General features: G+C 39.6%; 1 protein-coding gene across 1 annotated transcript in view; it reads left to right on the plus strand.

Moving 5' to 3' along the window:
* The window catches only part of LOC100597632 (EF-hand domain-containing family member C2), a 189,040-nt gene that overhangs the window by 44,385 nt on the left and 119,540 nt on the right, over window positions 1-25,115 (plus strand). The window contains exon 8 of the mRNA XM_030827088.1: window positions 24,508-24,676. Coding sequence (XP_030682948.1) covers window positions 24,508-24,676 — 169 coding nt within the window. The remainder of the gene's footprint in view (window positions 1-24,507; window positions 24,677-25,115) is intronic.

The raw sequence follows: 25,115 nt of genomic DNA on the forward strand, positions 1-25,115 counted from the left end.
AGCTGAAACTGGATCCCTTCCTTACACCTTATACAAAAATTAATTCAAGATGGATTAAAGACTTACATGTTAGACCTAAAACCATTAAAATCCTACAAGAAAACCTAGGCAATACCATTCAGGACATAGGCGTGGGCAAGGACTTATGTCTAAACACCAAAAGCAATGGCAACAAAAGCCAAAATCGACAAATGGGATCTCATTAAACTAAAGAGCTTCTGCACAGCAAAAGAAACTATCATCAGAGTGAACAGGCAACTACAGAATGGGAGACAATTTTTTGCAACTACTCATCTGACAAAGGGCTAATATCCAGAATCTACAATGAACTCAAACATTTACAAGAAAAAAACAACCCATCAAAAGTGGGCAAGGAATGAACAGACACTTCTCAAAAGAAGACATTATGCAGCCAAAAAACATGAAGAAATGCTCATCATCACTGGCCATCAGAGAAATGCAATCAAAACCAAGTGAGATACCATCTCACACCAGTTAGAATGACCATCATTAAAAAATCAGGAAACAACAGGTGCTGGAGAGGATGTGAGAAATAGGAACACTTTTACACTGTTGGTGGACTGTAAAGTAGTTCAACCATTGTGGAAGTCAGTGTGGCGATTCTTCAGGGATCTCGAACTAGAAATACCATTTGACCCAGCCATCCCATTACTGGATATATACCCAAAGGACTATAAATCATGCTGCTATAAAGACACATGCACACGTATGTTTATTGCGGCACTATTCACAATAGCAAAGAGTTGGAACCAACCCAAATGTCCAACAACGATAGACTGGATTAAGAAAATGTGGCACATATACACCATGGAATACTATGCAGCCATAAAAAATGATGAGTTCATGTCCTTTGTAGGGACATGGATGAAACTGGAAAACATCATTCTCAGTAAACTATCGCAAGGACAAAAACCAAACACCGCATGTTCTCACTCATAGGTGGGAATTGAACAATGAGAACTCATGGACACAGGAAGGGGATCATCACACTCCGGGGACTGTTGTGGGGTGGGGGGAAGGGGGAGGGACAGCATTAGGAGATACACATAATGCTAAATGACGAGTTAATGGGTGCAGGAAATCAACATGGCACATGGATACATATGTAACAAACCTGCACATTGTGCACATGTACCCTAAAACCCTAAAGTATAATAATAATAAAAAAAAAAACATATAAGGCAGTTTTTGAAGATTGGCAAGAATGCATTCAAAAGTGGTCGAAGATTATTTAAGAACAAAGAATTTATAATTTATAATTTCTGTGGACATCTGTTTTACTTATGTGTATTTGATTATGTAATAGTATTGCTGTAGCAAAAAGAAAAGATTTCTTACAGGTTTTCATCTAAATATTTTGTTCTGATATTCGCTCACTAAGCTCTGCTTATTTTCTGATTACTTTCCCACCATGACACCAAACTTGCACAAACGATAGACTGGAGGTCACAGGACACCCCAGGCCTGGGTTAGTGACTTGCATTATTGTTATTGTCTTTCAAATGAAAGCTCATAATCCTATAGCTCACTGGCCCCTGTCCAGTTCATCTTAGTTTTATTAAACTATCCAAGAAGAAATATGAAATGTAGCTTTTTAGAATTTTGGAAAGGCTTTTATTAAGACTTTTCAATTCAGACTCTTGATTTCAAATCTCACATAGGCAGATTCCAAAGGCAAGCTGAAGATAGTCATAATGATGTACTTGAAAATCATTCTTGTGTAAGGAGGGAGGAATGCTATCGTAAAAAAGCATTCAGAAAAAAAAAATGAAACATAAATGGATATATGGTCACTTTGATCTAAACCACAGGGAAATGTTAGAAAGTTAAAGCTTAAAGAGTATAGCCAGATAGCAGGGCTTTTACAAAGGAAGAGAAATGTAAAACATGACGATGAGGAAAAGCTGAACATGTGTCCCAATAGTCTTTATTGGGCAGTTAAGATAAACATCTGAAAATTTAAAGGGCAAATACGGTGCTTTAGTTGTTTTTTTGTTTTGTAACAATATCTTTATCTACCTTGATGATTTCACCTGCTCTTCAATGTGGGCCAAAGACATGGTATCCTGCCCATTTCTTCGATATCCCAAAACAAATTCCTGCTGATGGAGTTTCTGCCATTTATTGTGGAAGACTAAAAACATACAAATTCTGATAATTAGAAATTTTAAGTCTCAAAGGACACAGTTGAGAAATCCTATGAATATGTTGTTGAAAGCTCTCATGTGCAACTGTAGATTTCAAATGGCCCACGTTGGTTTTCTGATTAATATGGAATTGTGACGTTAGATTTTTGGTTATCAAAACCTTACTGTTAGTGTTAGACCTGCCTTTTCTCTCTAACTCATGGGTGTTCAGGATTCTTTTTTGTCATCAAGAAGAACTTCCATGGCCTTTTCTGAGAAGCATCTAGTGAGAGAAGTGTAGAGGCTAAGAGAAGGAAGAGTTGGGGGGCTTGAGATCTGCAGGCTCCTGGGAGAGGCAAGTCAGCAGGTGGGCAGGCCCTGCAGGGTGCATTGCCATAGCAGTGGGTGGGCATCTCTGGAACTTTCCCCTTAGAGGAGAGAGGCTTTTCTTTCCGAAGAGCAGCTTCATCTCTCTTTTCTTTTCATGGTGGCTGGTAGCTCTTTTATCCATTTGCATCCTGTTATGCCTAGGGCTCTTTCTCCTCAAGTAATATGTAGCTGCAGTACAGTGAGATACAGCTCAGTGCAAACTATGGAAAGTAATGGTATTTAGTTAGAGTCTGAAAGCCCAACTTCAAGGTCTTTTACTGCCATTCATTAGGGCATGACCTTGGGAATGGCATTTAACCTCTCTGAGCTTTGGTTTTCTCATCCTTAAACTGAATATTCATATTTCATGTATTATCTGCCTTATAGAATTATTGAGGATTAAATGAGACAGTGTAAGTGAAAGTTTATCCTAGGGCTATGATGATGATTGTGATTAGTATTACTTAAAAGCCCAGTGGGTGGGCAAGTTTTTCCCACCTAGAAAAATATAGGACTCCTATTCAAAGTCTTATGGAACAAAAATCATCACTAACTTGCTTATTTGAGTTTCTATAATGAAGTAAAAATGCAAGATAGATGGAATTTTTGAAGAAGCTTCTGACTGTTGAATAATTCTTATATATTTTAAAAACCTGTCACAATATAAGTATTTTTAAAGTAGTATATAATGGTTCCTGAAAATACCTGAAATGCCTATCCTTTTATACATGTTTAAGTATGCAATTTGTTCTAAATGTCTAATCTTGAATGATTAAATAATTTGCATACTGTTTTCAGTGCTATGAATTAAAGGATAATTGAACTATAATTTTTTTGCAGTAAAATTATATCATCTTTTATGTAGTAAATTCAAAAATATTCTAGGCCAGTTCTAATTTTATACTTTTATTATTTTAATTTAATGCACCAAGTAATTAAAAATTGCTGCAAAGAAAAGAAGCTGAAAATGATTTTAGGTAATTTCCTCTCAACAGAGTGAAAAGATGATAAGTAGAATAATGGAAGAGAGCCCAACACAATTCCTGGCACATAAAGATATTCATTAAATATTCCATAATGAATAAGCAATGACTAATTTCTAAGTGTCTCTAGACTTTGAGAAAAGGCACCATTTTCAGTGCTATATAAAATACAGAGAAGATAGGTTGACATCTTTATATTAAAATACCTCCATGCAGAGTTCCCACAAGCCAATTTTTATTGAATCATTAGATCCACAGTTCTGCTTTCCTTTTCTCTTTGTTCTTGGAGTAGATTCTCAGGCCCAAGTCAGTTACAGATGTTGAGAGACAATTCTCCATGGGTATCATGCGTTTCTGTATCTTGCAAGCAGAGGCACTGACTTCTCTTTGTTCTGGACTATCTCTTCAAGGATATTTATATAGCAAGTAGCTGTGGAAGACAAAAATAGTCTCTCCCTCTGGAGCAAAGTATAGGTTTGCTTATAGCCTTGGAAGATAGAGGCTTAGTGTCTCCTTCCAGAATAAAGTCTAATAAAGATAGTAGCTCCCTTGGAGATAAAGAGCAGGGATGCTTAATGCTAATTATAGAAGATTTGGGTTCCCTAAGCTAAGGGTTACTCTCCTGTAATGTGACCCACTGCATGTACAAATGTTACCTGGCCCTTACTGTGTCATCCTGTGGGAATTGGGGCTTAGGAAACTGTAAAAAGAAATGCTAATATTCAGGCTATTCTTACTGCTGTTGATTAATAAACTGCCTTTTATCTCTGACCAAGGCACCTCCTGTCTTCTACCAGCATTCATGAAACTATGGAAGGCTAACTTGTCATCTTGCAAGTAGGATAAAATCTCAAACCTTGAAAAATTCTTTTTTTGTTTTCTTTTCTTTTCTTTTTTTTGAGACAGGGCCTCACTCTGTTGCCCAAGTTAGAGTACAATAGTGTGATCATGGCTTACTTTAGCCTCGACCTCCTGGACTCAAGTAATCCTCCTACCTTTCAGCCTCCCGAGTAGCTGGGACCACGTGTTGGCACCACCATATCCAGCTAATTTTTTTTAATTAATTTTTTTTCTTTTGTAGAGATAGGTTTTGCCATGTTGCCCAGCCTGGTCTCGAACTCTTGGGCTCAAGCAGTCTGCCTGCTTTGGCCTCCAAAAGTGGTGGGATTACAGGTGTGAGCCATCGTGCCTGCCCCCTAAACAATCCTTAACAACAGATTGCAGCAATATTTGGGTAACTTGGCTGGTATGGTGTGGTATAGTTGGTACACTCATGTAGGCAAGGAACCCTTTTACCTCCAGTGGCTGACCACTCTTTTGGATATACGTGGGGACCCTGGGAACATATTCTCAAGAGGAGAAATGAATGGGCATCAGGGTTGGAAGTAGAAGATGGGATGAGATCTAGAGCTTTTGGCCCAGAGCACTGGCTAGAACTATGAAGCCTCTGATAACCCTCACTTGAGGTAGTGCTTGGGTGGAGGTGGACAGAGGTTATAGAGGAAGGAGGAGGAAAAATAGGTTGATAGAGGAAAGAAGATTCCATGAAACTTCACAGCAGCCAAAAGTCATTCATCCTTACTGAAACTTCTAAGTCAATGTTGGCACCTATCATTCCAAAGCTTACTGGCTTTTTTTTTTTTTTTTTCTGAGCCATGAGTACACATTTTTGTGAGCACTCTGCATTGTTGTCCTAATGCCTGTTGAGTGTGCTTACATTGAGTTCTTGCTGGTGGCTGAATGTGAGCAGGCTTGTTCTAGGAAAAGACGTGATGGCAGCATCTGGTATTTTTCATCATTCTGCCTATGTCCCCTGTCCTTCATCCCCCATCCTCACACCAGTCTTTATGGTTTATTAAAATACTTCCCAACCACCACTTAGGCAACTGTAACCACATGCAAGGCTGGCCACAGAGCTCTGAACTTCAGAAATCTCAGCTCCTTCTGACTCCCTCAGAGTTGGAATGTACTAATGCTGCTTCCTAGAACAAGTCCTTTGCCCAGTTTTCTGTTGGGGGAATGTATTCAGGGTTGTTAGTGAATGTGCTGTATCTTCTTACTTGTTAGCCACACAATAAAACAGTTGTATTTTCTTTCATGCCATAGGGACTTTTATCCGGCGTCATCGGATTACTCTTCCGCCTCCTGATGACGATCAGTTTTATACTGTGTATCATTTTAATGTCGGCACAGAGGTTGTCTTCTATGGCTGGAAATTCAAGATTTATGACTGTGATACATTCACAAGAAACTTTTTGAGGAAAATAGGGGTCAAAGTGAATCCCCCAGTACAACGTCCAGAAGATCCTTACATGAAGATTCGGAGAGAGGTAAGGAATTGACGTTCATTGAGTTCTTGTCTTCAAAATAAAAATCCCTTTGGAAAGTCAGTAAAGGGTGTTTGTACTCCTGTTGCAGATGTGAAAGAGCTTTTAGAGCCATAGTTATTCCAGTTGTTTTGTTCTTCTTTGGACTAGAGGGAAGGCTGAGTGTTAGCCACAGAGCAAGAATGACTTCCTCACTGCCTCACCCCAATTCTCTTTGTAGAGACTCTCTCTTTCAGGCAGTAGGAGTCTTCAGTGAACTGCACAGGTGAGACAGTTTCTAGGCACCCACAATTGACTTAGTGGTCACTGATGGTACATGAGTTGTATCCACATTTCCTTGGCTTGTGTTTTTGCATTTTAGTTGCCTAACTCTGGCTAGAAAGATCTTTGCTTCTATACTGGTGATTTAGTGAACCAAGCCTTGGGTACACATTTTTTCTTCCTCCTAGGAAATTCCAGGTCCTCTTAGGGTGGCACTGGATGCCAAGATGCTCTGGAAGAATAAGGAGGACCATGATTCTGGTATACCCCCTTTAGGAAAGGATGTTTATGTACAAGGTCTGACCCCAGCTAGTGTAAGGGAGTAAAGACTCAATATTTTTAGTATTATTTTTGTCTTCCTATTTTTTAAACAGTCCCTGGGCCCAAATTTTGTTTTCCAGAAGAATTTGAACACTCAAAGGGGTGGAAGGTGACAACACCCAGCTAATCTCCTTGCTGGGACTGGATCGCAAATGTCTTGACTCTTACCCTGATTTCCATCATTGTCACTTGTTTCCTTTTTCCTTTTCTATTGAAGTGTGATTACATACAGTAAAATACACAGAAATTAAGTGTACAGTTGGATGAGTCTTAACAAATACACGTACCCCTATAACCTACCCCCGGATTGAGATGTAGAGCAATTCTCTTCCCCCAGAAAGTCCCCTCATGTGTTTTTTGAATCAATCCCACTCCACACCACAGACAACTGCTGTTCTCATTTCTATCCCTATAGATGAGTTTTGTCTGATTTTTATTGTTTTAAAACTTATAATTCATTTCCTTGCAGAGGTAACAAAATTTAGAACAAAATTCGCTTATGATTCTGTTTTGATCTCTTTTTAAAAGCCACTTGTAGGATCATTCATCTATTCCTGCCTCCCGGCCCCAGCAGAATTATTCTTTAATGTTGTTGTAGGCCTACAACCCTCTGGAGAAATATATATATTGTTGATCCTGGAATATCTAAGGTGAAATGCCTGTATATTGACGTACAAAGGGATTTTTTTTGGTTTGGATTCAGTTTTATTTTTTCCAAATGCCCTGGATGAAAGAGTCTAGATAAATAGAAAGAATTTAGAACCAGCAGAGAGAACTTGAAGGAAATGGATCCAAATGAATTGCCACCCTTTTGCATATGGCTGCACTCATTCACTAACAGTTGTTACATGATAGTGATTGTGAATAATGATGGATTATATGAAAACGCACAGAGCACTGTGGGATTTCATAGGTTTATGAAGACAAAAATATATATATATATTTAAAATTATACTTTAAGTTCTGTGACATGTGCAGAATGTGCAGGTTTGTTACGTAGGTATACACGTGCCATGGTGGTTTTCTGCACCCATCAACCCATCATTTACTTTAGGTATTTCTGCTAATGCTGTCTCTCCCCTATCCCCCCCACCCCCTGACAGGCCCTGGTGTGTGATGTTCCCCTCCCTGTGTCCATGTGTTCTCATTGTTCAACTCCCATTTATGAGTGAGAACATGCAGTGTTTTGTTTTCTGTTCCTGTGTTAGTTTGCTGAGAATGCTGGTTTCCAACTTCATCCATGTCCCTGCAAAGGACATGAACTCATCCTTTTTTATGACTGCATAGTATCCCATGGTGTGTATGTGCCACATTTTCTTTATCCAGTCTATCATTGATGAGCATTTGCATTGGTTCCAAGTCTTTGCTATTGTGAATAGTGCTGCAGTAAACACACGTGTGCATGTGTCTTTATAGTAGGATGATTTATAATCCTTTGGGTATATACCCAGTAATGGGATTGCTGGGTCAAATGGTATTTCTGGTTCTAGATCCTTAAGGAATTGCCACATTGTGTTCCACAATGGTTAAACTAATTTACACTCCCACCAACAGTGTAAAAGCATTCCTATTTCTCCACATCCTCTCCAGCATCTGTTGTTTCCTGGCTTTTTAATGATTGCCATTCTTTATTTTTTTGAAATGGAGTCTCACTCTGTTGACCAGGCTGTAGTACAGTGGCGCGATCTTGGCTCACTGCAAACTCCTCTTCCCAGGTTCAAGCAATTCTCTGCCTCAGCCTCCTGAGTAGCTGGGATTACAGGGGCCTGCCACCACACCTGGCTAATTTTTTTTAAAAATATTTTTAGTAGAGACAGGGTTTCACCATCTTGGCCAGGTTGGCATTGAACTCCTGACCTCGTGATCCAGCTGCCTCAGCGTCCCAATGATGGCCATTCTAAGTGGCATGAGATGGTATCTCATTGTGGTTTTGATTTGCATTTCTCTAATTACCAGTGATGATGAGCTTTTTTTCATATGTTTCTTGGCTGCATAAATGTCTTGTTTTGAGAAGTGTCCATTCACATCCTTTGTCCTCTTTTTGATTTTTTTTTTTTTTTGTAAATTTAAGTTCCTTGTAGATTCTGGATATTAGCCCCTTGTCAGTTGGATAGATTGCAAAAATTTTCTTCCATTCTGTAGGTAGCCTGTTTACTCTGATGATAGTTTCTTTTGCTGTGCAGAAGCTCATTAGTTTAAATAGATCCCATTTGTCAATTTTGGCTTTTGTTGCCATTGCTTTTGGTATTTTAGTCATGAAGTCTTTGCCCATGCCTATGTCCTGAATGGTATTGCCTAGGTTTTCTTTAGAGTTTTTATGATTTTAGGTCTTATGTTTAAGTCTTTAGTCCATCTTGAATTAATTTTTATATAAGGTGTAAGGAAGGGGTCCAGTTTCAGTTTTCTGCATATGACTAGCCAGTTTTCCCAACACCATTCATTAAATAGGTAATCCTTTCCTCATTGCTTGTTTTTGTCAGGTTTGTCAAAGATCAGATGGTTGTAGATATGTGGTGTTATTTCTGAGGCCTCTCTTCTGTTCCATTGGTCTATATCTCTGTTTTGGTACCAGTACCATGCTGTTTTGGTTACTGTAAACTTGTAGTATAGTTTGAAGTCAGGTAGTGTGATGCCTCCAGCTTTGTTCTTTTTGCTTAGGATTGTCTTTGCTATATGAGCTCTTTTTTGGTTCCATATGAAATTTAAAGTAGTTTTTTCTAATTCTGCGAAGAAAGTCAATGGTAGCTTCATGGAGATGGCATTGAATCTTTTTATGGTATTGATTCTTCTATCTATGAGCATGGAATGTTCTTCCATTTGTGTCTTCCCTTATTTCCTTGAGCAGTGGTTTGTAGTTCTGAAGAGGTCCTTCACATCCCTTATAAGGAATAACATTCCTAGGTATTTTATTCTCTTTGTAGCAGTTGTGAATGGGAGTTCACTCATGATTTGGCTCTCTATTATTGGTGTATAGGAATGCTTGTGATTTTTGCACATTGATTTTGTGTCCTGAGACTTTGCTGAAGTTGCTTATCAGCTTAAGGAGATTTTGGGCTGAGATGATGGGGTTTTCTAAATATACAATCATGTCATCTGCAAACACAGACAATTTGAGTTCCTCTCTTCCTATTTGAATACCCTTCATTTCTTTCTCTTGCCTGATTGCCCTGGCCAGAACTTCCAATACTATGTTGAATAGGAGTGGTGAGAGGGGACATCCGTTTCTTGTGCCAGTTTTCAAAGGGAATTCTTCCAGCTTTTGCCCATTCAGTATGATATTGGCTGTGGGTTTGTCATAAATAGCTCTTACTATTTTGAGATACGTTCCATCAATACCTAGTTTATGGAGAGTTTTTAGCATGAAGGGGTGTTGAATTTTATTGAAGGCCTTTTCTGCATCTATTGAGATAATCATGTGATTTTTGTCACTGGTTCTGTTTATGTGATGGATTACATTTATTGATTTGCGTATGTCAAACCAGCCTTGCATCCCAGGGATGAAGCTGACTTGATCTTTGTGGATAAGCTTTTTCATGTGCTGCTGGATTCAGTTTGCCAGTATTTCATTCAGGATTTTCGCATCGATCTTCATCGGGGATATTGGCCTGAAATTTCCTTTTTTTTTTTTTTTTTTTTTTTTTGTTGTTGTTGTTGTGTCTCTGCCAGGTTTTGGTATCAGGATGATACTGGCCTCCTAAAATGAGTTAGGGAGGAATGCCTCTTTTTCTATTGTTTGGAATAGTTTCAGAAGGAATGGTACCAGCTTCTCTTTGTACCTCTGGTAGAATCTGGCTGTGAATCCATCTGGTCCTGGGCTGTTTTTGGTTGGTAGGCTATTAATTACTGCCTCAATTTCAGAACTTGTTATTGGTCTATTCAGGGATTTGACTTCTTCCTGGGTTAGTCTTGGGTGTATGTGTCCACGAATTTATCTATTTCTTCTAGATTTTCTGGTTTATCTGTGTAGAGGTGTTTATACTATTCTCTGATGGTAGCTGGTATTTCTGTGGGATCAGTGGTGATATCCTGTTTATCGTTTTTTATTGTGTTCATTTGATTCTTCTCACTTTTTCTCCTTATTAGTCTGGCTGCCAGTCTATTTTGTTGATCTTTTCAAAAAACCACCTCCTGGATTCATTGATTTTTTTTTTAAAGGGTTTTTCATGTCTCTATCTCCTTCAGTTCCACTCTGATCTTAGTTATTTTTTGCCTCCTTCTAGCTTTTGAATTTGTTTGCTCTTGCTTCTCTAGTTCTTTTAATTGTGATGTTAGTGTGTTGATTTTAGATCTTTCTCACTTTCTCCTGTGGGCATTTAGTGCTTATAAATTTGCCTGTAAACACTGCTTTAGTTGTGTCCCAGAGATTCTGGTATATTGTGTCTTTGTTGTCATTTGTTTCAAAGAACTTACTTATTTCTGCCTTAATTTTGTTATTTACCCAGTAGTCATTCAGGAGCGGGTTGTTCAGTTTCCATGCAGTTGTGCGGTTTTGAGTGAGTTTCTTAATCCTGAGTTCTAAGTTGATTGCTCTGTGATCTGAGAGACTGTTTGTTGTGATTTCTGTTCTTTTGCATTTTCTGAGGAGTGTTTTACTTCCAATTATGTGGTCAACTTTAGAATAAATGTGATGTGGTGCTGAGAAGAACGTATACTGTGTTGATTTGGGGTGGAGAGTTCTGTAGATGTCTATTAGGTCCGCTTGGTCCAGAGCTGAGTTCAAGTCCTGAATATCCTTGTTAATTTTCTGTCTTGTTGATCTGTCTGATATTGACAGTGGGGTGTTAAAGTCTCTCATTATTATTGCGTGGGAGTCTAAATCTCTCTGTAGGTCTCTAAGGACTTGCTTTATGAATCTGGGTGCTCCTGTATTGGGTGCATATATATTTAGGATAGTTGGCTCTTCTTGTTGCATTGATCTCTTTACCATTATGAAATGCCCTTCTTTGTCTTTTTTGATCTTTGTTGGTTTAAAGTCTGTTTTATCAGAGACTAGGATAGAAACCCCTGCTTTTTTTGCTTTCTATTTGCTTGGTAAATCTTCCTTCCTTCCCTTATTTTGAGCCTATATGTGTCTTTGCATGTGAGATGGGTCTCCTGAATACAGCACACTGTTGTGTCTTGACTCTATCCAATTTGCCAGTCTGTGTCTTTTAATTGGGACATTTAGCCTGTTTACATTTAAGGTTAATATTGTTGTGTGTGAATTTGATACTGTCATTATGATGCTAGCTGGTTATTTTGTCCATTAATTGATGCAGTTTCTTCATAGTGTCAATGGTCTTTACAATTTGGTATGTTTTTGCAGCGGTTGGTACTGGTTTTTCCTTTCCACGTTCAGTGCTTCCTTCAGGAGCTCTTGTAAGGCCGGCCTGGTGATGACAAAATCTTTCAGCATTTGCTAATCTGTAAAGGATTTTATTTCCCTCTTGCTTATGAAGCTTAGTTTGGCTGGATATGAAATTCTGGGTTGAAAATTCTTTTCTTTAAGAATGTTGAACATTGGCCCCCACTCTCTTCTGGCTTGTAGAGTTTCTGCCGAGAGATCAGTTCTTAGTCTGATGGGCTTACCTTTGTGGGTAACCTGACCTTTCTCTCTGGCTGCCCTTGACACTTTTTCCTTCATTTCAACTTTGGTGAATCTGACAATTATGTGTCTTGGAGTTGCTCTTCTTGAGGAGTATCTTTGTGGTGTCCTCTGTATTTCCTAAATTTGAATGTTTGCCTGTCTTGCTAGGTTGGGGACGTTCTCCTGGACAATATCCTGAAGTGTGTTTTCCAACTTGGTTCCATTCTCCCTATCACTTTCAGGTACGCCAATCAAACATACATTTGGTCTTTTCACATAGTCCCGTATTTCTTGGAGGCTTTGTTTGTTCCTTTTCATTCTTTTCTAATCTTGTCTTCACGCTTTATTTCATTAAGTTGATCTTCCATCTCTGATATCCTTTCTTCCACTTAATCGATTCAGCTATTGATATTTGTGTATGCTTCACAAAGTTCTTGTGCTGTGTTTTTCAGCTCCATCAGGTCATTTATGTTCTTCTCTAAACTGGTTATTCTAGTTAGCAATTCCTCTAACGTTTTTTCAAGGTTCTTAGCTTCCTTGCATTGGGTTAGAACATGCTCCTTTAGCTCAGAGGAGTTTGTTATTACCCACCTTCTGAAGTCTACTTCTGTCAATTCATCAAACTCATTCTTCATGCAGTTTTGTTCTCTTGCTGGTGAGGAGTTGTGATCCTTTGGAGGAGAAGAGGTGTTCTGGTTTTGGGAATTTTTCAGCCTTTTTGTGCTGGTTTTTCTTCATCTTTGTGGATTTATCTACCTTTGGTCTTTGCTGTTGGTGACCTTCAGATGGAGTTTTCGTTTGGACATCCTTTTTGTTGATGTTGATGCTATTCCTTTTTGTTTGTTAGTTTTCCTTCTAATAGTCAGGCTTCTCTGCTGCAGGTCTGCTGGAGTTTGCTGGAGGTCCAATCCAGACCTTGTTTGCCTGGGTATCACCAGCAGAGGCTGCACAACAGCAAAGATTGCTGCCTGTTTCTTCCTCTGGAAGCTTCATCCCAGAGGGGCACCCTCCAGATGCCAGCCGGAGGTCTCCTTTAAGAGGTGTCTGTCAACCCCTGTTGGGAGGTGTCTCCTAGCAGGAGGCACAGGGGTCAGGGACCCACTTGAGGAGGCAATCTGTCCTTTAGCAGAGCTCGAGCACTGTGCCGGGAGGTCTGCTGCTCTCTTTAGAGCTGGCAGGAGGAACGTTTAAGTCTGCCGAAGCTGTGCCCACAGCCACCCCTTCCCCCATGTGCTGTGTCCCAGGAAGATGGGAGTTTTATCTATAAGCCTGTGACTGGGGCTGCTGCCTTTCTTTCAGAGATGGCTTACCCAGAGAGGAGGAATCTAGAGAGGTAGTCTGGCTACAAAATCATTGCTGAGCTGTGGTGGACTCCGCCCAGTTACAAGTTCCTGGCGGCTTTGTTTACACTGTGAGGGGAAAACCGCCTAAACAAGCCTCAGTAATGGGGGACGCCCCTCCCCCACCAAGCTGCAGCGTCCCAAATCGACTTCAGACTGCTGTGCCGGCAGCGAGAATTTCAAGCCATTGGTCTTAGCTTGCTGGGGGGATCCACTGAGCTAGACCACTTGGCTCCCTGGCTTCCACCTCTTTTCCAGGGGAGTGAGCAGTTCTGTCTCACTGGTGTTCCAGGCACCACTGGGGTATGAAAAAAACTCCTGCAGCTAGCTTGGTGTCTGCCCAAACAGCTGCCCAGTTTTGTGCTTGAAACCTAGGGCCCTGGTGGTGTAGGCACCCGAGGGAATCTCCTGGTCTGAGGGTTGCAAAGACCATGGGAAAAGCATAGTATCTGGGCCAGAGTACGCTATTCCTCACCACACCGTCCCTCACGGCTTGCCTTGGCTAGGGGAGGGAGTTCCCTGACCCCTTGCACTTCCAGGGTGAGGCGATGCCCTACCCTGCTTCAGCTCGCCCTCCATGGGCTGCACCTACTGTCTAACCAGTCCCAGTGAGATGAGCCGGATACCTCAGTTGGAAATGCAGAAATCACCCTCCTTCTGCATTGATCTTCCTGGGAGCTGCAGACCAGAGCTGTTCCTATTCGGCCATCTTGCCAGCCACCTCCAGGAAAAGATCTTTTGTGCCAGGAATTGAGAATAAATACCAAGAACAGCCAAGAAATGTTTTAAATAATTTCCTTTCAGAGTGGGGACATCATTTTAGCATTTATTCCGGAGAAGATTCTTCAATAAATATAGAAATCTTTGGGAAATTAGGAGTTTAATAAGAGGCTTCTATGTTGACTTTCATACATTTATTTCTGCAGCATTTGCTGTCTTGAATTGTAAAGTTAAAATTAAACAATTTAACTTAGACCGAAAAGAATCCCAATGGTATATTATCAATAATGCTTTTCTTAGAAGCCTCATAATGCCAAAGAAACATTTTTCAATCGATTGAAATAGTGGTCCCATAATTTCATTTAAATATCAGGGATAAGACTGAAGAGTCTTTGGAAAGCCATCATGTCTCCCCACTGTCTTGGGTTAAGACTGCCTTCGACAGATAGAAATTTCGAGAATTTACAAAAAGATTGTATAACCTGATTTGGGATAACATCTCCCTTGTCAGTGTGCACTTCCTTATATAACAGTCCTATTTGGTTACATCAGATGAAATGGGGGCAGTTTTACTCCATGACAGGGCTGCGAAAGTGCAAATAGAGGGAAGAGTTGCATCAAGAAGACTCTGGAACTAGTGGTTCCTGGGACAGAGGACAGCTGAGGCAGAGGCTCTGCAGACCTTAAGACCTTCTCCATTTGCTGTGCTCCTGTTTCTCCGGGGCATTCTTATCCTTGATACCTAAAGCCTTTTGAGCTAAAATAAAACAGTGAATATATTTCTTCCCTTTTACCTTCACAAAAATCTTTGAATGAGTAAGAAGTATGTACACATATGAATTTCCCAGTGAAAAGACAAATTATGTTTTTGGTTGAGATAGAGTCAATTAACATAGAGTCAAACATAAATCTTAAGTGTATAGGTCAACAAGTTTTGTAAAATGTGTGCAGTTGAGTAACCAACACAAAAATCGAGATGTAGAATATTTTTACCACCTCAGAAAGTTCCTTTCTCCCCCTTTCTGGTCAAATTCCCTACCCAGAGGCAATTACTGTTCTTATTTCTGTCACCATAGATTAGTTTTGTCTGTTCTTAAATAAGAATTTTAAATCTTCTTGAAAAGTCAGTTTTAAAAAATATTAAAGAAGTATAGTTTTTTTCTTTTTTTAATCTTTTTTTTTTTTTTTCTTTTTTTGGACAGAGTATTGCTCTGTTGCCCAGGCTGGAGTGCAGTGACACAATCTCGGCTCACTGCAACCTCTGCCTCCCAGGTTCAAGGGATCCTCCTGCCTCAGCCTCCTGAGTAGCTGGGATTACTGGCACCTGCCACCGGACCTGGCTGAACTTTTTTGTATTTTTAGTAGAGACGGCCAGGCTGGTCTCAAACTCCTGGCCTCAAGTGATCGACCCAACTGTGGCTTCCCAAGGTGCTGAGATTACAGGTGTGAGCCACCCCACCTGGCCAGAAGTATAGTTTAGTGTATTAATGTTTATATGAAAAACTTCCTCATACTTGTTTGTCTCTATTCTTTTTTTTTTTTTTTTTTTTTTTTTTTTTTTTTGTGATTGAGTATCACTCTGTCGCCCAGGCTGGAGTGCAGTGGCACGATCTCTGCTCACTGCGAGCTCCACCTCCTGGGTTCATACCATTCTCCTGCCTCAGCCTCCCGAGTAGCTGGGACTACAGGTGCCTGCCACCACTCCCGGCTAATTTTTTGTATTTTTAGTAGAGACAAGGTTTTTCACCGTGTTAGCCAGATGGTCTCCATATCCTGACCTCGGCCTCCCAAAGTGCTGGGATTACAGGCGTGAGCCACCGTGCCCGACCAATTGTTAAGGTTAAAACTGGTTATAGGTGCATATGTATCTATGTCATAGTTGAAATTAAAAACAAAATCACAGAATAATCTGTAGAAAAATATATCTTTTTTGTTTTCTTTCTTTTTTTCCTCTGAAATGGAGTCTCACTCTGTTGACCAGACTGTAGTGCAGTGGTGTGAACATGGCGCACTGCAGCCTTGACCTCCTGGGGTCAAGCAATTCTCCCATCTCAGCCTCCCAAGTAGCTGGGACTACAGGCGTGTGACACCACACCTGGCAATTATTATTATTTTTTTTAAGAGTTGTGTTTTTGCCATGTTGCACAGGCTGGTCTTGAACTCCTGAACTCAAGCAGTTTTCCCTCCTTGTCCTCCCAAAATGCTGGAATTACAGGCATCAGCCACCGTGCCTGACCAAAAATATATCTTTATATATTTGTCACTTGATTGTGTGTATCTTAGAAGTGATTATGCAAACCCTGCAACTATTATTGACATTTTCTCCATTTGCAGGCTGTAGAACACGTAGAGCCCTTACGTCCCTACAAATCCCTCAACACCCCAAAACAGTTCTACCAGTATCATGGCAAGGTTTTGCGTTTCTTCTGCCTGTGGGATGACTCAGTCTCGATGTTTGGAGACCGTAGAGAACTCATCCTGCATTACTTCTTGTGTGACGATACTGTTGAAATCAAAGAACTGCTTCCACCCAACTCAGGCCGAGATACTGTCACAATGTTCCTCCGGAGGAGTAAGCTGCCCAAGGTGAGCAGTGGACACAACCACCTTCTGAATTTGCTTGTGGGTCAAAAGACTAGTTACTGTTCGGAATGTTGTGTGTTACGACTATGTGATGATAGTAACCATGCACTAGTTCAGGTGTTCAGAAAACTTCCATTTTATGCTCTCTGTTAATATACATCTGTGAAAGAAACACAGAGAATATGATCAATTAGAGTTGGAACATTGAAGTTAAGGCAAGTAAAGGAAAAAAGTCAAATGTAAGAGAAAGCACCTATTCATCATTGAGTTCACATCCAGTTTTATGAAACTAAATGACTCCTTAGTAAAAGAATTGCTTGTGGCTTTGGACAGGGCACTGCAGACTACTGAAGAGAGCCCATGGTTTGGTCTGGGTTGTGAATACAAACACACACTTATACACGTGCAGCTACGTGCATGTACACATGCACTCACAAACATGCACATGCAAGTTTACAAACCAAAGTGCCTTTTCTGAATGTAGCAACTAGTCACCAACTAGCCACTAGCTAGTGGCAGTGACGACTTTTCGATTTTATTTAATATTAACAAGAGTTGTCAGATTGATTTCTACAAATATTTATGGCCATTTGAGAGCTCATGTAATTTGGGTGCAGCAGAAACAGCCCAGACCTGGATTAGAGTTGTGAGTCTGCCCCTTAATAGCCGTGTTACCTTGGGCAAATCACTTAACCTCTTTCAGCTTATTTCCCCATCTTTAAAATGTCATAACATAGTAAAACAAAACAAAACAAAAAAAATGCCATCTGAGGACCTGTAAACACCTATAAGGACACTTAAAAACATAAAGGCTTCTTCAAAAGCTCTATGTTATATTTTCTTTCTTATTTGGATAAGGTGTCTTCTTAGCGCATATGGAAAGGTTACCATAATGCTAATTTCTGAGGCAAATAACTGCTGGCCATTCAGTCCTCACCGAGAGGCTTTCCCAGATTCTCTGAGCCCACTGCTGGAAGCCCTACTGCGTTTGCTAGGAGGCAGGGGAGGCACAATTTGTCCCAGAGGGAGCCCTGGGATACGCATAGCAGGCAACCAGGAGGTGCCAGAAAAACCTGTTTTTAGAATGGCTTTGAAAAATAGGCTAAATACAAAATAATAATGAGAAACCTGACATTCACAGCATGCCAACATCAGTTAATTCGTTTTATTCATTCATTCAACAAATATTCATTGAGTGCCACCTCTATGCCAGCCCTGGGGTTATAGTAAGAAAGGGAATGGATTAAATCCTACCACATCTTGTTTTGATTTTGTCTTCCAGAATTGCCCACCTAGAGTCTACCAACCCGGCCAGGTAACAGATCGAGCAGTTCCCAATTCATATGGTGACTTTATAAAGAACCAAGAGGGTAGCTACCAGTTCGATAGATATAAGGGAAGGAACCTCATATTTTGTTACCTGTTTCTAGTGTGACCTCTTTTGGAACCTGAACAGTGGGGCGAGTTACGTACTCTTCTCTTGTGAGATTGTGAATGAAATCAATGAATACATAAATGTATGCATTTTACTGCTATTTATCAGTAATAAACATGCTGAAATGTCTATATAAATATATGCAATGCATTGCAGTTTGTAAGTATAATACTACAGGGCTAAAATAATATTTTAGAATATTAACATCAACTGGTTGCCTTTTTATTTGATTTTTAAAATTTAGTTATTAAAGATTGAAGTTTTATCTTTAATTTCCTTTTTTTCTCTGGGAAGGGGTTCCTGGTTCTTTGGAGGGTCCATGGTGCCAATGCTATGTTCCTTTGTCTTTCTTAGCTAGGAAAAATAGACCAAGAGTTTTACAAAGATAGTGACCTGTCCCTAGGAGTCACCATCAATGTGTGGGGAAGAAAAGTGCTCCTTTATGACTGTGATGAATTTACAAAGTCTTATTATAAGTCTAAATATGGAATTGGTAAGTGATACATATGTCAATTAAAAATATTTTTTAAATTAAATTGTTCCCTAATTAAGATTTTACTTTGGAGTTTCAAATGCTAGGCTCATAATAGCTACCACTTATTGTGCATTTGCTATCTTCCAGCCGTTTGTTTTCTTATATATTCCTAACAATTCTCTATGGATAGGCTCATTATCCCCATTTTAGAGGTGAAAGAAACCGAGGCTTAAAGGGGGCTCATTTGTCCAAGGTTATGCAGTGAGCAAAGAGTGAGCCAAGATTTGAACTTGTCTGCCTGATGCCAGGGGGGCAAATGTTTTGGTTTAGCAATTGAAATGGAAACCTGAATACTTTTCTTTTCACTTAATTCTTCTTACCACAATGGATATACCTAATTGAGTTATTGAGGGAATTCTCTTCTGCTAGTTTGCTCTACCTTTCCTGGTAAGGCTCAGCCAGGTTTTAAGCTTCTCTCTTCTCAGATATTAACTCCATTCCAATAAGGTTAGTTCAGTTCAGAATGAAAATGAGCAATTGATTAAGCACCTACTGTATGTAGGTCACTGTAGTAGACTTAGGAGATAGAGTTGTGTAAGAGGTTTCTAGGCTGGAAGGGTAACTGAGACCTGCAGCGTGTGACACCGTGTTTTGAGTGTCTTGGAAGCTGGTGGAGGACGTGACATGAACCCTAAAGCATAAACCCTCATTTGTTAAACTCCCCTCTACCTGAGGCTCCAGGTACCTGCTGCTGCTAGGAATTGATGGGACTTGCTGACCTCCCAGTTTGGGACTGGAGTTGGGATAGTGGGTACTTAGTCCTGTACTTCTTTCTGAACCTTGGAGTATTCATATGAACACACTTCCCTGAGGGGCGAGACGGAAGCCAGGTGCAACCGCAGCTTCTTAAGAGACAAGGTGCTTTGTCGCTAGAATGAGATGAAGCCATGTTATGTGTCTTGTTGTCTGCATTGTGTAGTATTCCTGGCCTTCTAGGAATCTTCATATTGTGAGAGAAGGCACATCAAGGACACAAGGGGGTTAGAGTGAAAAAGGCTTTGTTTTACTCTTAGGTTCATTAGGGGAATTTGTTGCACTGCATCTGCATGCCAGATTAGTCAAAATGTATGGGCCCTACTGGGGCCAAATTGGTGGCCTCTTTTTATTTTATTTTCTAAAATTAGTCCCCTTCAGTGGACACAGTTGGGCATATTTGCTTTGGGGACTGTGGACAAGAAGCAGCCAGGAATGTGCAGGTGGCAGCTGCTATAGAGAAGCTGCTGGTGGCCCCTAGACTACGGGAAAAGAATTTGGCCTTTAATAAATGTAGATGCCTATTTGGAATCCGTAAGTCTTTAGTGTAGAATGAAAATTTAAATGTATATATCAAGATGAGTCACCAAAAACCGTAATTTCACCTGATGATTACCTTAATATAAAGGATGTGGTAAGTGTTCCAAAGCATTATATGATTCCTTAAACATAAAGTCTAACTTTTGGTTGATGTTTGTCTGTCAGCTGGGTGAGAATACGAAAGTTGCATTTGGGAAAAGGAATGTCCTACTTGTGGGACTTAGTATGTTATTAGGGTCTCAACGGCTTCTCTAGAAAATTTTTCGAGGCAGGGTGAATTCCCTGGTGTGCTCCAAATCAAGCCATCTTGGGTAAATGTATCAGCTTCAAATGTCCTATGGTCATTTCAGGCGAGTCCTTGTGCTTAATTTCTTTCTGTTCACTTCTTTTATTCACTCTGTGGACTAATTGTATTATGTAAAAAAAAAAAAGTAGTCTGTGCCTTTAAAGCTAATACAGCATGAGCATGATGCATTTAAACAAAATTATACAAATGCAAAATTATGATGCATTTCATAGTCACATTGACTTTTTATATTTCTCATAACATGTTAAAATATCCCATTTAACAGACACTATTATTACACAACATTTCTTGAGTTACAACAGTATACTTAATGTAAGTAAAGACTAGAAATTATGGTGAGGTGGAGGGGAGAATGAATCAGTATTCTCTGATAATCTTTGCATTTGCTTTTCCTGATTTTTAGTTAAGGTTAAATTAATATCCTTAATGTTACTTAGATACAGTTATTTCTGCCATTTTAATTTTATTTATAGTTCATCTGGTCTCAGCAGTTTTTTAAATTGACCAAATTACACGCATTATGTTTTGGTATCCTTAAAACCCAAACCAGGACAAAGTCCCATCAATAATTGTGGTTCTGTCAATAATTGTGGTCACATTTCCTCCCTTGTCAATAATTGTGTTCAGTGGAAAACCTGGGTATCTCCACTGTGCAGCACGCAGGAAGGATCTGACAAGCACCAGCAACACAGCTAGGGGCCTCTCTAGCAGGAAGTCGGGGGAGATTTCTAACTCAGTATGCCACCTTGGTGCTCTAGTACCTTCTCCTGTGTAATGATACCCCAACATACTTTGGGGGATAAAAAAATGGCAGACAGAGGAGGAGTTGGCCACAGTCCCAAGAAAGGTACACGGATAACCTTTCTATTTATGTAGAAGTGGAGGGCTTGCTAGAATTCCAAGAGACACTTGAGCTCCTGTGTAAAACTCAATCTCTTAAGATGATTCCTTCATACATTTAAGGATTCTAAGGAGAAGGTGATTCCATAGATTTCTTCTCTTTAATAGTGCAGTGTGACCCCCTCCATCAGGCGGTTTTGCCATCCTGCTGGCCCTGGGTTGCCTGCCAGGCTGTAGCATGTCACTCCCTCATTATTTTATGTGAATGAACACGGTCCGGCAGATGGAGGTCTGTTGATCTTTCCTATAGCATGAAGGTTGAAAAAGGCTCTAAGGGTTCCAGCAGGTGTCTCTTTCACTAAAAGGACAGATACCAAATGTAAACTGTTCTTACGTAGGAATTTCTGCTTTAGGTTATTATTTGTCTATCAGTGGACCTTCTTATTTTTTCTTAGTAGCTGGGACAATGAAACTAGTAACAAGATTGTTCATTCTCATTGGTTTTGAACACTTATTGGGCTATGCTTAGATTGAACAAAAATCTTAAAGCACCTTTAATTTTGTGGAGTTCATTTCTGGCCATCTCTGGATTTTCAGGAACAGCAGGACATTTAAGATGAGTGTTTAATGATTATTTGAGTGAATTGGACATTTAAAATTGCACCAGTAGGATAGAATTGGCTTCTGGTCTCATCACATGGCCCTGATGGACCTAACAATTTTGTTTATTTTGCTTCCCCTATAAAATGAAGATGGTTGAGATGGGAGGATTCTTAAAGATTTTATAGCTCTAACATGTGATTCACGAATTTAGGTTTCATTGAAATCATTTGACGTGGTATTGAATACAAGCACAAGTGGATTTACCTTGAAGCTAATGAAGCATAATCTTTAGAGGTCTTCCTTTCCAGGGGTCCCAATCAAAGGCCCTGGCCTAACTTTGTCTTAGTAATTTGACATTCTTTGTCTAGAAGAACTTTGCCCAAATTATTTAGGCTTCCAGCCTCCCAAAACCTGTATTCATCTCTAGGCTACTAGAACATAAGCAGTGAACTTTGAGGTAACTACAGTAGTCTTTCCCACTGAGATGGTGAATAGAAAATCACCATGAAGAAGCATTAAGACTCCTTTGCAATACGTATCATCTGTCTGCCAATTTGTTGGAATCTAGTCAACCATGGATGGGCATTCGAGATAATATATATATATATATATATATATATATATATATATGTTTTGACAGGTCACTTGGAATTAGAGGAATCAGATAATTAAAAGATATCTGTCTCAGGATCTAGCAGAATGCCAACTTGAGACATTGGGGAAGATGCTTTGTACAAAAATGTATAGATTTTCATTTATTCAATGAATATTTTTGAACACCTAAAACATGCAGGATGCTGGGATGATGGAAAACCAAAGTGAGGAAACTTGTCATTCAGCTGTGAGTCCAGAGCTTTGTGAATGTATGCAAATTACTCAGATAAATAGGATTTAAAGTTGGGTCTGGAGCCAGAGTTTCCAAAAAGATGTATGTGGTGGTATAAAAGTCAGGCATGATGGAGTGGAAAAGTTCTCAGCTTTTATACACTAGATGGCACTGTGGGTGCAGAGGAAAGCTCTAAAGTGGTTCTTTTGTTACTTAAATCTGTTGCAAAAATTATATGGTTGAGAAAACAGTGTGTTATAAGCCCCGTAATTCTGAGGGGAAGTGTAGAATGCAGTGCTGATTACTTTGAGATTCAATATGTGTCCTCTTTTGGTTAGACTGCTGAGATTGGTATGTAGAGTTGTATGTATATGTCTCCTGTTGTAAGAAACTGCTCAGGCCCAGATTTTTAAACAATCACATAGAGCTCTCCTGCCATGGCTATGATGTTCTTCCTGAAATGAAAGACCAAACAGTGGTGCGTTACATGTCATGGTTAGCAATGATGGAGTCTACCACAATTCTGCCCAGTTCCAAGATTTGAACTCTCCTCTTTATTTCCAAGACTTTTCTTTAATCACCATAAAAATAGCAATAGTTGAAGCTCACAAGTCACTTCTGTACTGGCAGACTGGCTCCCCCCTTTCACTGAGTCACCTTTATAAACATGTCTGCTGTAAGCAGTCTCTGTTAGGATGTAACAATACTCTTTTGGGGATTGTTTTTGGGGAAATTTCACACAAAGGCTGCTAGGAATTCTAAGGAAATATGAAAGCTGAAAATGTTTTCAACAAGACTTAGAAATGACCTCAAGCCCTCATCAGTTAAAAAACAAAACAAAAACCAAACAACCACCTTAATATTAAGAGTTAGGTTGTCTTGGATGAAAAATTGATCTCCACTTTCTCTTCTGGAGGTGTGCACTAAAATTTGTACTCTTCCTTTGTGGGAACTTTGACAGTGGAAAAGGAAATATTTGCTTATGTAGAACTCCTTTCATTCATGATTGAAAACACCTATGTCATACTGAAGCTTGGGGAAGAAATAGAAAATAGATTCTGTGGGAGTTTGTTTTGTTTTGTTTTGTTTTAGGAAAGATCTGGCATCTTTTTTTGCCATTTATGTTGGGGACAAACTGACTTGGATAGATCAGGTCAATATATTCCTTGCTCTGGAGAGCACGGTTGCTTCTGAGATTGTACAGCCTCGCAAATGAGTACCTGAAAGCTTCTAGTCTATTACAAATATGTTACCAGCTCTCTCTCCACCTCTCTTTCCTCACAGATGATAAGTATATAAATAAAATCAACAGTATTTACCGCGTAGTACTCCCTTGGAGAGAGTAGGCAGTTGGCTATTTTAAAAGTTTTTTCTCTTTCTGTTTTGTTTGCTTCATTGCATTTGAGTGCAATTGTAGTCTTTTCTTGGGCTTAACGAAAGCTACCTGGGGCCGTGGCTGGTGAGAGGAAAGTTTTTTTTTTGGTGTTTGTTTTTGAACTACATGGGGAAGTACTATGACCTGGAGTTGCTTTGGAGGCAATGGAGGGTACTCAAATAGAGGGTGCAGTAGGAGGAGATGGTGGATGGGGAAGGATAAAGGTGAATAGTCAGGAGTAAGTCCTGTTTGGAAAAGAATTTTATTAGTGAGTGTTGACTGAGATAGGAGAGGGCTAAATTACAGGTTAAAATGTGGAATGAGTGGCATAAATTTCAAGTGTGAATTTTCATATTATTGGAAAAACCAGAGGAGAACAAAAAATATTCAGAAATGGGAATGTGATGACAAAATATAAACATTTACTTATTTGACATAGATTTTTTTTTTTTTTTTACTTTTGAACCAATGGTGATTATTAAGTGAGTTCCATGGTTTTTGTAAACATGATTGAAAAGTACTCTCACAGGATTTTGCTATGTTTTGTTTGAAAGAGTTTAAAATAGTCTACAAAGGTCTCCATGTTCATCTTGAAAACATAGCAAACCTTTCAAAACAGCCATAATCAGGGCAAAAAAAAAATATTGATGTTTTGTGTGCCTTTGTTTTGTTGTAGAGAACTTTACTTCGGTTTCGTGCAAGCGTCCTTCTCCTCCTCCAAAAATAGAAAGGAAATTTCCACCTTACAACGGTTTTGGTTCTGAGGAGGATTCTCTCCGTAACTGCATAGACCTCAGGCCCACACCTCATCGGAGGAACTTCAAGAAGTTTATGGAAAAAGACAGGTGCTTGAGGGAACCATGATTTTAGTCTGATCTTTCCCAAATGTGTTTGGGGTTTATAACATAGTTCTTATGACAAAACAGTTGTCACGCAGCTCATCTAATTGCAAGTCCAGGGAGACATTATTATAGGCTTTGAATGAGGTTGATTAACATGCACGTATTAACAGATTCTTACTTGAGTGCTTATTTTAATAAGTATCATCTGGGGGCCCCTAAAGTAATATTATCTCCAATATATGTTGCCTTTCCATATCTATCTATAATTTGCCTCTCGAAAATAGGAAAGATGTAAAGTAGGAGTTATCCAGCTCTTTCTTAAAGGGAAATCTTTCTTAAATAGGAAATATTTTTGGCTTTGTGGGCCATACCGTGTCTGTCACAACCACTGAGATCTGCCTTTGTAGGGCGAAAGCACCACAGACAGAATGTAAATGATTGT

Source organism: Nomascus leucogenys, chromosome 14 (genome assembly GCF_006542625.1).
Source record: "Nomascus leucogenys isolate Asia chromosome 14, Asia_NLE_v1, whole genome shotgun sequence".
In the NCBI taxonomy this organism is placed as follows: domain Eukaryota; kingdom Metazoa; phylum Chordata; class Mammalia; order Primates; family Hylobatidae; genus Nomascus; species Nomascus leucogenys.